The 15,385-nt window shown below is 41.0% G+C and overlaps 1 protein-coding gene across 1 annotated transcript in view; it reads left to right on the top strand.

Annotated features, from left to right (window-relative positions):
* Nucleotides 1-14,805, top strand: part of MKKS (MKKS centrosomal shuttling protein) — a 159,196-nt gene extending 144,391 nt beyond the window's left edge. Inside the window, exons 5-6 of the mRNA XM_086927715.1 lie at nucleotides 1,327-1,437; nucleotides 12,520-14,805. Of these exons, the coding sequence (XP_086783841.1) occupies nucleotides 1,327-1,437; nucleotides 12,520-12,960 (552 nt within the window). The 3' untranslated portion in view covers nucleotides 12,961-14,805. The remainder of the gene's footprint in view (nucleotides 1-1,326; nucleotides 1,438-12,519) is intronic.
* The last annotated feature ends 580 nt before the right edge of the window (nucleotides 14,806-15,385 follow it).

Genomic DNA, 15,385 nt, shown 5'->3' with positions numbered 1-15,385 from the left:
TTTGCTATGCTCCACCTACTCAGGACTTGAAAGAAACTTCATGTGATGGCTGGAGACCATCACCTGTCCAGTTCTCTTTCTCCAATTTGGCAACATTCTGCAGTTGCTTGACAGGCTGGTGCTGCTAATCAGTTTATGGAGGTTTCACACTTAGCCTTTGATTGCCAGGAGCAATCCTCTCTCCACACTGAGCCTATTGTTGTTATTTTTTGGTGGGGGGGCGCTTTAATCTGTCAGCTGGATGGCCGAGTAATTAACTTTTACAGAATGGCAGCCCAAAGAAAGTATCCCATTCAGACTGGCTTAGGGAAAGATGGCATATTTTATAGTTCATGAAGGAATTTTAATGGAGTAATCTGTCAGCTGGATAGCAGAGTAATTAACTTTTACAGTATGGCAGCTCAAAGGAAAAATCCCTTTCAGCCTGGCTTAGGGAAAGAGGCACATTTTATAGCTCATGAAGGAATTTTTATGGAGTAAAACAGACCTAGTTCAATAACCTCTCTAGGTATTTCGAATAAATAGCTACATTTTAAGCACATTTTACCCAAAAGCTGCTTAAAGACTACAAATTTATATTTCCGCCAATAAGAACAGTGGTATTTATTTTCGGATTCCCAATTGAATTTTAAGGCTTTAGCAGGCCACAATCAATTTAGTTGAAATCTATCTGGGAAAGGGCACCCTGTGCACAGATGCCAATCTGAGTCAGACAACAGCCTTCCTCAATCAGCCTGTAAACATATGTAGACACATGTTCACACGTAACCTACAAAGAACCTCTAACCACAGCTGTGTGGCAGCAGACTTTATTTTAAATAGTGTGTAAAAGAGGTTATGGCTCAATTCAGTTTTTTCGTAGAGCTTTCATTGAGTGAGAGTCCATTAGGAGGCCCAGACTACAGCAGCGGCCCAAAAATCAGAGATTAATTGGCAAACAAATGGGTTAGAACCCTCTTCCTTACACTTATGAACTATGAAGCTGTCTCAGACAGGAATTTACTTCCATTCACGCCCCCTTCATGACTGTTAACCATACACTTTCATCCCTAATTGTTCTCAGTTTTAATTTTATTTAGAGAGGGACTAATTATTTGCCAGTTGTCCAGAGGTGTACATAAGGAGCATACAATGCTTTACATGGAAAGTTTGACAGTTAAAATTTTACATTTTAAATTGGTGACTGTGTGTCCTGAAATCATAACCATTTCAATTACCATTTTTATTTCTGGCTACTTTGGTGGAGGCACTGTTGTTCTATACTGTTTGTTTTTATATGTTCTGTAGATCAACAATACAATGACCTTGTCTCATTTTGTCTTCCAGCGTGCTTGTTACACTGCACAGCATATTCTTCAGTTAACAATTAAGCAACCTTTGGCATTGCTGGGAGGTGGTTGCACAGAAACACACCTGGCTTCTTATCTAAGATACAAGGTGAGTAATTCGATTATTTTGATCTGATCATTTATCTAAGCTTCCAAATCGCTTAAATTCTTCCAGAAACAGCCTTGTATTGTGTATATTTATAAAAACAATGTCAAGCATCATTTGTAAGAGATTGTCATCACAATTGTAGGTGGGTAATGCTCTATTTAAGTTCTATTCATATTTGATGGTCAATTTGGCTTTTTTTTTATCTAGTCCTTAAGAACTGTACTTTGAAGACCACAAAGTCCTTTATCAGTTAGATTTCACCAGAGGTCTTAACTGCAGACTTCGGTCTTGTACAATCTCCCCTAACCAATAAACAACATTAGAAATAATGTATAGTAATCAATTCTTGCAAGAGATGCTTGGGTAAATCCAAAGTTCAGCATCACCCAAATTTTTAAAATCATCTTCTAAATCCAAAATTGCAAAATGTAGGGCTGATTTTAACAGTCATATTGTGTTTTTTGCAAAATAGTCCATTACCAATATCTTCCCATTGAGTTTTAAGGTAGTGGCACATATATAATCTGTGCCCATAGCTCTGGACTCTAATGCCTTAATCGCTGATAATTTTTGTTGCTGGAACAAAAGTTTTTAGCCTTCTGTTTTTTAAGGTGTTTATTGCTTTTTAGTTAGCAAAACACCGGAAAGAGATACACGACTCGCTAAAGTAATTTAGGGCTTCTCAATCAGCACCTACTCCTCTCTCTAAAATCTGGTTTATTTGCAGCAACAAGGCTACTCTCCTTGACATAGAATTTTTTTTATCATATCCCTAATACACATGGATCCCCACTGGCTCACTACTGAGGCCAGGATCAAATTCTAGCTGGGATATGTAGCCTTCAATCAATCCAAGCAAAAGGTCTGTCTTATTTGACCAATCTCAAGTCATTAGACAGTTCAAGGAACTTGAAGTAAAGAGAGCCTTCTCCTGGAAGCACCTTTATTCCGAACCTGTCATGCTCTACAACATTCCTTCTCCAGAGCATCCACCACCTTCTGAATCGGCCGGACTATGGTCATTGGCCCAATCCTCCTTTCGACATCTAACAAAGGTTTACCTGTTAAGCTATACCTGACCCAACAATCCCAACAGTTCATGAATAATCAACCCGAACCCCACCATACATTCAGAACTGATTGTTCGGATAAACTGTAATCCTCACCCTCTTCCTCTGCCTTCGCATTAGTTTGTCACCTTCCTCTTCCCTCCTCTTCTCTGTGTTCCTGCTAATTGCTTGTTCCCACGTTCCTGCTTCCTGCTCCCCTTCTCTTATGTTACCTCCTCTTCAAGTCTTCCTCCCTTCTTACACTCCTTCCCACTCACTCATTCAGTTACCCATGCTCCTCCTCCCCTCATACTTGGACCTGTTTATGTTAAACCTGTTCGCTTCAACAAATGACCTGTTCTGTGCAAAACCATGTGTCTCATTTATTGTTAACATGTAAAGCACATCTATACCGTGGACCACCATGTGCTATAGAAATATGTTAAGTCAATAAAATGAATAAATACATTTACATATTACAGTTTTTTTTACAGTCGTGCAGAGGTGTGTGGTACCCACATGCCACATTAACTTTGAGGTGAACATAAAATATGTTAATATCATCCTCTGTGTCATACCCTGCCCAGCACCAGCTCGGCCATCGCAGCTAAGAACCATTGTTCAATATCTCGGGTATTCTTTGTATTCTGATGCAGTGCTGCAGTGGAGGTGCAAACCATAGCTGAGACAGTGTGGTTAACCATGCATCATAATTCCCTCCGTAAATCCAAAAGGATGCCTGTACTTTACAAACAGTATCCTTGCGCTGTCTCTATTACTCTCTAGTATCCTGGAGATCAGTTAGCCCCTGTAGCAGTGTAGCCCAAGTATTCTGTTCATTCTTAATCGCTTCTTATGAGATTCTTTTGACTTTCTTCTGCCACCATCCATTCCCCCATGTCCCTGATCTAGCTGTCAAGTGGTGGTGCCTGTGACTGTATCCAGTGGACAGCTAATCATCTTTTAGCTGTTATTGCCCCTAGAGCCACACATTTATATTCATTTTGCCCTTCTTTCTCTAAGGCACTATTCCCAATAGGCATTGCTTAGGAGTCTGGCTTGACAACCGCCCATGATTGGCTGCAACCTCATCCCAAACTCGGACCAGAATGTTTATGCCCTTGGGCAACTCCATTACCTCTGTAGACTTAGACAACCAGATAACCCTTTTAAATTGGCATCAGCGACATAAGGTAGGTTCTCAGGACATAATAAAATTGGAATGATTTGAATATTGCATTGCTCTGTAGTTTTCTTATCTTTATTTTAAGCCATCCAAAGTGAAAGAAACATTAATCATTTAATATGCTCATATGCATACAATGAAATAGTTTTCAGCACTGTTGACATCAACATAGAACTGTTTACTTGTCCTTATAGGTAAAACCGTACCAAGTCACATTCCTATAAGGTCACCCACCTGTATGTAGTGCACCCGTCTTCAGCTTTTCATAGCATAGTTGCTGGTGGCCCACACCCACCTCTCCTTTCAAAAAAAGTTTTGCAGTAGGTTGTGGGCCTGGCGCTATCCACAATGCTTAGTCATAAATACCTCACTCACCCTCCTGACAGTCTAGTAGGTCCTGCATTATTGCATCCCACTTTCTCAGATCCACATCAGCCCTCTCCTCTTTTCTGATTCTTTTCAGTTGCACGTCTTCCACTACTTCCCACTCATTCATATCTCTGCCTCATTTCAACAATGTGAGGCATCTATTATTTACTCAGTGAATTTCTGTTCGGCTTTTGGCCAATAGCTGGTCCAAAGTTATGAATTTCTGTTGTATTTTACTTTACTTGGGTTTACCTACAATACTCAGTAGACAGTGCTTTACTCTTGTCACAAGCCTAAGGTGTGTAACTTGCATAAGCTGTGATATCACTGCCTCCAAATACTTTGATATCCTCTTACATGCCCATGGCATATGTAAGAGCGTGGCACCTTGGTCATCACATTTCGGATAGTTCGATACCCTGGTAGTGTATATTCTCTGCAGTTGACTGGGTGTACGATACGTATGGTGGAGATAATTAAAGTGCATCCATTTGAACCGTGAATTGCCTGCAATTTCCTACACCTACATGCGGGTTTTCACCCATTCTGCATCTATCTTGGAGGTCGTCAGGGCACCGACGACCGGGCCCCGTCCAAGCTCATCAGCAGACTACAGAGAATCCAGAATGCCTCCACACGCCTGATCCTCGACGTCCCGCACCGCGACCACATCACCCCCCAACTGAGGAACCTGCACTGGCTCCCCGTCGACAAAAGAATCTCCTTCAAGCTCCTGATCCGCGCACACAAGCACTCCACAAAACCGGCCCAGCCTATCTCAACAGTCGACTCTCCTTCTACGTACCCAACAGGAATCTCCGTTCCGCTGACCACGCCCAGGCCGCGGTCCCATGCATCCGGAGAACCACTTCCAGAGGCCGGTCCTTCTCCCATCGTGCCGCCAAGACCTGGAACACCCTCTCCCTCGACCTGCGACAAGCCGAATACCTGCTGACCTTCAGGAGACAACTCAAGACGTGGCTCTTTGACCAGTAACATCACCCCCCCCCCCACACACACACACACACACACACACACACACTCTTCCACCCCCCCCCCCCCCCCCCCCTCCCCCAGCGCCTTCAAACACTACCGGGTATGTAGTGCGCTTTACAAATTATGTGATTGATTGATTCACCGTTACTAGCCTGTCTGGCTTTTATTGTGATTGAAGTTCTGTTGTTCTTCAATGCCTTATAAAGACCACAGACCAGGCGTCGTCTTCCTCCACCCCAGTTCAAACCTCCCAGGCTGTGCATGTCAATTTAACTAATTGCAGGAACAGCCCAGTTCCAATTCCAAAGGTCTCATAAGCCTCTACAAATGGTTATAGACTTATCACCTAGGTATACATTATAAAGAGTGCGGTACCCTCTCGCTCTTTCTCTCGCCATGCAGCCTATGACCTGTTCTCCTGTACTCTTATCAGATACACTGGCAGAGTTCCCTCTGGAACCACCCACTTCAGGAGTCTGGTTTCCCAGATTGGATCCTCAACTCACCATCAGGGGTACCAAGCACTATATAAATGCAAAAAGAGGGTTAGAGCCAGCTCACCGGAAAGAACTCCTGTGTCAGTCTCTCCGTCATTACTTATAATATCCAACATTCCATCTTCACATACCACCAGCCGCCCAACAGTCTCAGACTTGCTCCTGTCATGCCTCATACCGGTAGGTGGTCACCCACAATGTCCACTTCCACATTATTGTTCCATCCCTGATGTTGACACTGTCCTGCTGCCTAGTTCCAGCTGTTTGCGTTTAACGTCGTCTCGCAACTATTTGGGTTTTAACTACTTCCGGGGATTAGTCACGCCCAAACCCGGCCGAGAACCATCACACCTACGGTTAAACCTGTCCATGCACGCCACGAATATATATCCCCAGAAGAAGGCATGATCTAAATGCCGAAATGCATTGGGATGGCTTGAGTGCATTTTTCGAACTGAGATGTTATCATTGAATGTATACTTGTGAACACAACGAGATGCATTAAGAACACAAGATTAAAAATACGAGCATCACAAATATTTGAACTTTGCTGTTTATTTCACATGAAACATGAATGAAACCTTTGCATAAGGACATTTGAGGAGCCCGGAGGACATTTCTCAATTTTGAGAGTGCTACCCCATTATAGTTCCAGCTGTTCTCACACCTCCTTCGGGGATGTAAAAAGAAAATTAGATTTGCCATCTTGTATTACCCTGAGTTTGGCTGGAAACAGCAACATGTACTTAAGGTTAATAGATTTCAGTTTTGTTACTGCCACAAATGTTTTACGCATTTTTCTTTAAGCTTTTCCCTATAGTCAGGGAACATTCGTATAATTCTATCTTCATAGCAGGGATCCTCTATGGTGAGAACCATTCATAGGATCACGTCTCTGTCACTTTGGTTCAAGAATTTCCCGATGATAGCCTGTAGAGGGGCACTCCGGAGCAGCATCTGGGCCAGAGCCCTCTGTGCTGGCTCAATCACAAACACAGGCAGAGTCCATCCGGCTGCAGCACACCTCGTACCCACCTCACCGGATCGTGTCGCAGGAAGAGTTTGGGGCAGCCACAGCACAGCTACACTGTTCATCTCCAGGAATATATCTGGGACAACCCCCTCTGCACTTTTCAGGAATCCAGCGAAGCAGATGTTCGTTTGTGTGGACCTGCCCTCCATTTCTTCAAGGTTGTACTCAAGGCAGAAGGTGCAATCTGGTCAGTCACTTCACCTCCCTGTTTGTTGCCAGTGACAGCACATTAACTTTACACAGGTCAGTTCTCGCCAGGTTTATTTCCAAAGCTATGTGTCAATTTTGTTTTTCTAGTGTGCGTCTGTATTGCTCTGTAGCCACCAGGGACAGGGATGCCTGTGTGTTCCGACTTCTCAGGCGTCTCATATCTAGCCCCACAGTGTGCCTCATTATTTCGCTCGTGGTGCCCCCAGTGTTTTGATCAGTGTGGGTTTGCTGCTTGAGCCCACAGGATCTATCCTGTTCCATGTCTTACAAGGGCCATCCCTTGTTTCAGTAGGGGTGGGGTAGGAATTCAGTTAATGAGCCCAAACTTGTGGTCGGAAGAGCCCAGGTGTCCTTTCTGTATTTCCAGTGCTTTATCAAAGCACCAGCCCTTGTCTGGGGAAAACAAACTCGCAGCTCTCCTGGATGGAATCCCCTGTTGTCTGTGCCACTCCTTTCAGGCCTCTCACATCCCCCCTTTCCCTTGATACTACCCTCAATCACCGTCTCTCAGCCACCCTCTCTATTGCGGCTCCGTTCTGTTGAATCCTTCACTGCTTTCGGCATGGGAGGCCTGCTTCCACCTACACTACAGGCTTCTTCAGCTGATCACAGTAATCACCTCTCGGGTCAGGCTTCTCTTCTCTACTCGTCACATCAGGCCACATTGAGCCGCCATCTTGAGGACCCTCACCCCTCATTCATCGCCTGGCTACCACTGTACTCCCTCTGTCAGCAGTGTCCTGACTGGTATCTCGCAGATAAGACTCATAGCCTACCAACAGCGTGGATCATTCAGCAGTTAATCGATGTCAGATGTAATAGTGGCTGTGCGCCATGATTTCTATGTTTAAAATAGGTATAGATCCTCTAATAGAAAAGGTGGGAGCATAGCAGCAATAGTATGGCAGCACTTCCAAATGTCCCAAATTCTTTTTTAACCTATCCCTGACATTGGTTCAATAGGAATAAAGATTAATTTTAACAACTCTTCTTTTGTGTTTCTATGTAGTTTAAACAGCGCAGAGGTTTCTGGTACATAAGGTCCTATGCAGTGCACGGGTCGGGGGACCACGTGGGTGGACGGTGCACCCCACTGATTTTACAGGGTGGTCGCCGTCCCGCCTGCTCAAAACCTGGACTATCTAAGATGGCGAGTTACTTCCCTGCACTGCCGCCCCTAACTTTCTAAGATACTTACCCATCCATCTCCCTACTACAGGGCTGGCTGTCAATCTTGTGTAGCGCATGAATGGGCTACCTATCAAAGTTCTGCTTTGCCCCCTGCAGTGTCCATGACTGGGAGGCCGGGACGGAGCGGGGATAATTTGCTATTGGCAGGCCAGGCGCGCATCGCCCATTGGGCTCAAAGGGCTTCAGCCCCACCCCGTTGTGTGTGTCAGCCTGGGCTGAGACGGCTTCCAGGGCACACACACAACTGCACCCGGGCACTTCACAGGTCTTTAAAATAGCTTGTGAATGAGGCTTTGTTGCTTTTCACCCCTTCTTAGAGCCCCTGTATCTACACTCTGCATATTGCTGGAAGAGTCAGCCTGCCCAAAATTTTCAACAGTAGAGAAAGCGTTGGAGAGCGGTAGGGTAAAAATTACTATTCCCACTCCAGAGAGTGCAAAAGTAGGGAAAGCGTTGGATAGCGGGAGAGTTAAAATTACTATTCCCACTCCAAAGAGTGCAACAGTAGGGAAAGCGTTGGATAGCGTAGGGGTAAAAATTACTATTCTCACTCAAAAGTGTGCAATAGTAGGGAAAGCGTTGGATAGCGTAGGGGTAAAAATTACTATTCCCACTCCAAAGAGTGTAACAGTAGGGAAAGCATTGGATAGCGTAGTGGTAAAAATTACTATTCCCACTCCAATTAGTGCAACAGTAGGGAAAGCGTTGGATAGCGTAGGGGTAAAAATTACTATTCACACTCCAGGGAGTGCAACAGTAGGAAAAGTGAATACTTCATATATGAATACAAATAAATTAAATATTAATACCAAATACAAATTAATTAAAAGTAATTAACAATTTTGTATAATATAATAATTAATCAATTAAAAATAAAAAATAAAATTACAAATAACTACCTATTAATACAAATTATTTGCCAATTAACAATTAATTAATTAACAATTAAAAAATAATTATAAATTACAACAAACCAAAACCAATAAATAAATAAAAATATTTAATTAATTATAATTAAATTATTTCCCACCCTATTCCCCTATAAACCCACAACTCGCTACAGAAAATAAATGAATAAAATTAACATAATTATCAATTAAACTATTAAACTATTAATTAAAATTAATTACAATTATATTTTAATTTACCAATTAAAAATTTAAATATCAATTAATCAAAAAGAAATACCGATAAATAAATTAAAAAATGTAATTAGTTATAATTAAATTATTTCCCACCCTATTCCCTTATAAACCTGCAACCCGCTACAGAAAATTCATTAATAAAATTAACATAATTATCAATTAAAATAATTACCAAATATATTTTAATTAATGACCAATTAATTATTAATTAACAATTATTTCAAAATAAATACCAATAAATAAATTAACATATTTAATTAATTATAGTTAAATTACTTCCCACCCTATTCCCCTATAAACCCACAACCGGCTACAGAAAATACATTAATAAAATTAACATGATTATCAATTAATCAATTAATTAAATATTACCAATTATATTTTAATTAATTACCAATTAATTATTAATTAACAATTAATTCGAAATAAATAAATTAACACATTTAACTACATATAATTAAAGGACTTCCTACCCTATTTCCCTATAAACCCACAACCCGCTACAGAATTATATTACGCAAAAATTAAATACCATAACATTAATTAGTTAAAATAAATTATAAAATAAATATACACTTTTCACACATATACTAACATAAAAAATACTTTAAAAAATTGAATACTATAAAAAAATTAATATTAACCTACTTACCTCAAATTCAATATTTTTGTTGTCTATATTCTGTCCATTCTATATTTTTGTTGTCTATATTCTGTCCATTCGATATTTTGTCTGTTCTATATTTTTGATTCAATATTAATGCTATTCTATTCGATATTTTTGTAGTTTATATTCTGCCCATTCGATATTGTGTCCATTCTATATTTTTAACTCGATATTAATGTAACTCCATATTAAAACTCGATATTTTGAGTGTATACCTCCTGGCGCATTACATTCGGAGCACAAGCGTGCATGAAGCTGAGGTTATGAAATCATAGCACACTGAGTAGTTGACATGGCATTCATAAAGAGGCCAAGCTTGGTTTATGCATACAAAGTAGTTACCACTAAACCCCATGATCCTTTATAGTTGTCCTAAAATTATTGAATCCAGATGTGTCCGTAAAGAAAACCACGAAAAAAATCAGCACACATTAGAGGGCACAGAAAAGGAAACAGAATTTAAAGATATGGTCCGTGGCGGTGTCCACCAGCAGCAGTTCCTGTGCTAGGTCCTCTTTTCCCGCAGATTGTGTGTTCCTCAGTTTTCCCTCACACTGTTATCCCTGTGCCACTCCAGTTGTTCAAAAGCACACTGCACTCTGAGCAGCTGCGTCCAGTGGCGCCAATGTGTATGTGCAATAACCATGTATTCATTCCTTGTTTTGGTTATCTTGTGACATGTCTCTATCGTTATCATTTTGTTTATATTTGGGAAGCATCGGGTGTACCTCTTTTACACAGCTTGATCCTCTGTTAATGTTCTTAGGTTCCTTTGATTTGCTTTCCTGAAATCTTCTCCTGTGTTTGCCCTTGGTGTGTAGTTGCTGTACTTTGTATTATTGTTATACACATGCCAAGCTTCTCTAAACTTTCTCGCGGCTTCGTCATGTTAGTTCCAGTACTTGTAAGTCGCCCGACTCTTCCTTGCGCAAAACTAAGAAACCTCCAACAAGATGGGCTATTGGTTTTGCCAATGCTGTTTTGGGGGTATAGGTGGTTAAAGGAGGGAGGCACATGAGGGAGAGACCAAAACGGAGCAGGGAAGGTGTTTTCCAGGTTTTGGGGACCACAAAAGGAAGAAAGTGACAAGGAGTGCGGGGCAGGCAGTGTTTCCAGGGTAGAAAAGCACACAGAGGGGGAGAGAGTAATACAAAGCATGGAGAGAGTTGCAAGGGGAAGAACACGAGGAAGAGAGCAACACAGAGCAGACAGAGCATCTTCCTGGGGGAGAAGCACAGAACGGATAGGGAGGAACAGATATCATGGGGCAATACAGGTTTGAAGGAGAAAGAAGCGCACGAGAGGGAGAGATATACAGTAAAAGGGCAGGGGAGAAATGGCAAGACAGGGATTCGCAAGGGAAAGCACACAGGAGAGAGAGCAACACAGAGTGCAGGGGTGTTCAGAAGGTGAAGAAAGCACATGATGGAGAAAGCAACACAAATCTGAAGAGTAAGATTTGTGGTCAGTGCTTGTGTCTCGACTTGCCAATCTTGTTCAATGCTCCCATGAAGCATATGTACTTTACCATCGCTTTTAATTTGCTGGCTTTTAGAAAATTACATTTTCGTTGCTTGAAGCATGTGTAGGCTAATCAGTATTTGCTCTCCAATTTCCCACAACTATAGATTGCATTTGAATGTGTGAACATGGTGTGAAACGCAACTTTTTATTTCAGGTGTTTTGCAGCAATTTCAAAATATTGTGGAGCTTCTAATTGCTGAATAGGGTCCAATGATTTATATCTTTTACTTTGCACTTTGTAGCTTGGTTTGGTTTTCACTGAGTGGAAAGTGTCACTCTAAGTGTCACATATACACACTGAAACCATGGAAATGTTGCACATAAGTAGGGCTCCCGGTTTTATGGTATTTATTTATTTAACATTTCCGTCTGTATTTATCCATATTTCTCTTTTGACCATTTTATCTGTATTTATCCATATTTATGTTGTGCTTTGCATATAAATGAAGTTGTCAAACTGTACATTTCCATATTTATTTGACTGATAGATGCACACTACAACTTTGCTGTCTGTCGAGTTTTAGCTATTTAAGCTGACAAATATTACATAACAATACATCCACTTTAAATACTATCATTATACCATAAATGTATGTTGACATATGCCATTATTTAAAGAAATGTCATCCTGTTTTTTAATTTCCATTCTGTCCAGCTGCTAGCCTATAATTCATGCAATACAGCATGGAGAGTCACTTAAAAGTAGGACAATTTTCTTTATTTATCCACTTTAAAAAATAAATGCAGACAGAAAACACATTGTTTTCTGTCTGTATTTATCTGTAAAAAATCTGTGAAAACGGGGAGCCTTACACATAAGCATCCTGAAAACTTGGCATGCCATGTTTTGGTATACCTCACTTACAGCACTTAATGGCTTGACTAATGTAGTTGTATGCCAAACTTCATCCACATTTGGGCTGTTAATTCCTCCATACAGGGACCTTAAGTCACAGGCTTAAGTACTGAGCAGCTTCAATTGTTAAATCTTGCAATACGTGCAAATGATAGATCTGCTGCACATGTGATGCCACTTCCTGTTGTGATGTCCCTTCCGGCTGTGGTGTCACTTCCGGCCATGTTGTCACTTCCCGTGACACAACCTAACTTGGAGAGTCCCCCCAATTCTTTTTTTAGGACTTGTGTCCTGGTCTTATGTATTCAGAAATGTAATGTATGTCTGTATGTGACCATCTAATTATTTGTCTTTCGCAGAGCACTCGCGTGCCTGAAAGCGTTCTCCAAGACCTGAATTGCTCGCACCCAGATTACCAGATTGTGGCGGAAGTCTTTTCCCAATCACTTGAATCCATAGCTCGCAGCTTGGAGCATGATGGGGGTGAACTCCTTACTGATACCCGCAGAGGACATTTGTGGTCGTCTCCACCTGATGCACCCTTGGATACAAATGATCCTGCTTCACTTGCACAGTGTGGCTGTGGCTTGTACGAGAAACATCAATCTCTCTCTTTGACAGCTCTGGGATGCCGTAGTTGCCCATTCAATCCTCAAGACTCGTCTCAGGAGTTACAGATGAACCCAAAAGACCGGCTTGTGTTGGATTGCTTCGCAGCAAAGGTCAGTGGCCTGCAAGTAGCGGTGGAGACAGCCGCTCTCATTCTGGATCTGGCCTACGTCATCGAGGATCAAAATTAGCTACGCTTCCATGTTTTTATCAAAATATGTGTTCGATTGTTGCTAACTAATTTTCCATTGTCTAAAGATATGCAAAAGAAAAGTCTGCTAATAATGCAGCGTCATCAGAATACCGTTTTCCAGATGTAATTGTAATTTGTGCTTTGACAAAAAAGCTTGTTGATATTCTTTTCACGGTACAGTTAAAAACATATGAATTTTATCTTTTCAAGGGATAGGTCTAATTAATTGATTGATATTTTTGAAGAGAGTAATGTTGCAGTTTAATCAGTTTGCGGATATTTCCAGATTAATTTGCACAATATTAATGGGCCTATTATAAAATAAATGTTGTTATGGAGCCAGATGTTTTGTTCCCCAGAAGTTGGCTAGCAATCTTCATTTTAAACGGTTATGGATTGATTAACACGTTCACCAGCCAATTTATATCCGTGATTATTGCAATGTGTTCTGAAATATTCCGTGTAACTTCACTCCTCTATTCATGCTTGCTGAATGTAAAGTAGGTGAGGAAAACGACGTCAGACTTTTCACTGAGTCCTCCACGAAAAGCTTTTTCATATTATTCAAGTGTGATCAAAATCACGTTTGTGGATGGCAGCATGTCGTGCTGTCTTGTCTAATATCGAAATGTGATAAATCTCCACCGTTCTCTAGTTACTTCTTCCTTTTTACGACCAATGAGTATGGCTAGAAATAAACATTCTAACCAGACTCTGCAAGGGGTAGAGTGTATGTATGTTTGCCTTGGCCACTCTGCCACGTCAATACACCAGGGACTTCGTGCCAGCTAGGGACTGGCAATGATGTGTATTAGCAGGGGGCCAACATCCTTTAACTTTTCATTATAGATCCAAAACATGCACCTGGGTTGTTGCTGTAGAGCAGTGGTTCTTAACTTAGGGTCGAAAGACACTTGGGGGTCTGCAGCTCCTACTCGGGGGTCTGTGGCTGCTTACAAAACTAGATCTAGTCTGAATGACTGGTCGGCTCAGATGAAGCACTGGTATGCACAGACGAGAATATGTCTTAAGAGCAAAGAAGGCAGTGTGATATGCTAGAGCAGTGATTCCCAAACTTCTTAGAACTACAACCCACATTTTTAGAACAACAAACTTTCGAGGCCGACCCAGCTTTAATTGAATTAAGGGTGGTGATATTTGTAATGTAACTAAAGCATCATGCGGCAGTGCACTGTCATTTACAGACTGCACGTGTTCTATTCAAATAGTCACTAAATTTGCACAGACATACACTTTTACTGATAAAACTATATTGCACACAAAGTGATGTGTGGAAATCGGGTTTAAGTGAATATTTATCATTTGTGCATCACCAAGTGAAGTGTCTTGGTTTGTTATGTATTCTGTTAAAATATTTGCTTCCATCACACTTCTGAATTACAAAAAATGTGCCTAATTTATTCTTTCCTAACTGCTGATTGGGTATAGTTCATGTACATGTATTTACATTTTGTTAGTGTTAGAGAAAAAGTGCATCCTACAGCCTTTCCTTCAACACTCCTTTCACACCAGCAAGTTTGTCACATCATTCACTTTACTTTCCTTTCTCGAGCTGCAAAGTGAGAGGAGTTTGTGCACACCTATCTCCATGTTAAAAAAGCGAGCAGCATTTTGTCTGAAGACATAGCCTGACATTTGACCTCTGCTTTTGAAACACAGCAGATATGAGAAGAGAAATACAGAACCTATATGTATCTTTATTTATTGCTTGGACTAGCAAATCACTTCATCTTTTAAAAATAATTTAAATGTTGAAACTATTTACTTAGAAGTCTCAATTTAAATGTTTTTTTCTTTTTAATTGCATTAAACATTTAATAATGTGTGTATCTGTTGGATGTATACTAGGCTCTGTATTTGTAGGGATTGATTTGAAGTGCCGAAAAATTAAAATAGCCCCCACTTTTAACTGATGACACCAAGCAAGTGAGCCAAACCATTCCTAGAACATCTTCATTGTCGCTTCCAACAATGCATCTATCCGTTCATTCTTTCACCCTTTGATCCACCTGCTGATAGCCACTATTTCACCTTTACATTCTGTCATCCACTCATTCTTTCAACCATCATTCAATCTTTTCCTAATCCATTTATCCATCCATCCATCCTAAGGGAGTAGCCAGAAAATTAAAATAGCCCCCTCTCTGAACTAATTCCCTGATGCCACAAAGCAAGTGAGCCAAACTCTTCCTAGAACCGCTTCCTTGTCTCTTCTAACCATGCATCTATCTATTCATTCTTTCACCCTTCTATACACCAGCTGATGTCCACTATTTTGCCTTTACATACTGTCATCCACTCATGTGTTCATCGATCATTCAACCTTTCCCTAATCCATTCATCCCTACACACAGCTATCCATCTAGCTTCTCTTCCATCCATCCACCCACCCATCCACTCTG

This window comes from Lissotriton vulgaris, chromosome 6 (genome assembly GCF_964263255.1).
Source record: "Lissotriton vulgaris chromosome 6, aLisVul1.2, whole genome shotgun sequence".
Classification (NCBI taxonomy): domain Eukaryota; kingdom Metazoa; phylum Chordata; class Amphibia; order Caudata; family Salamandridae; genus Lissotriton; species Lissotriton vulgaris.
Note: the sequence above shows the minus strand (reverse complement) of the source record. Positions and strands in the feature narration are given on the sequence as shown.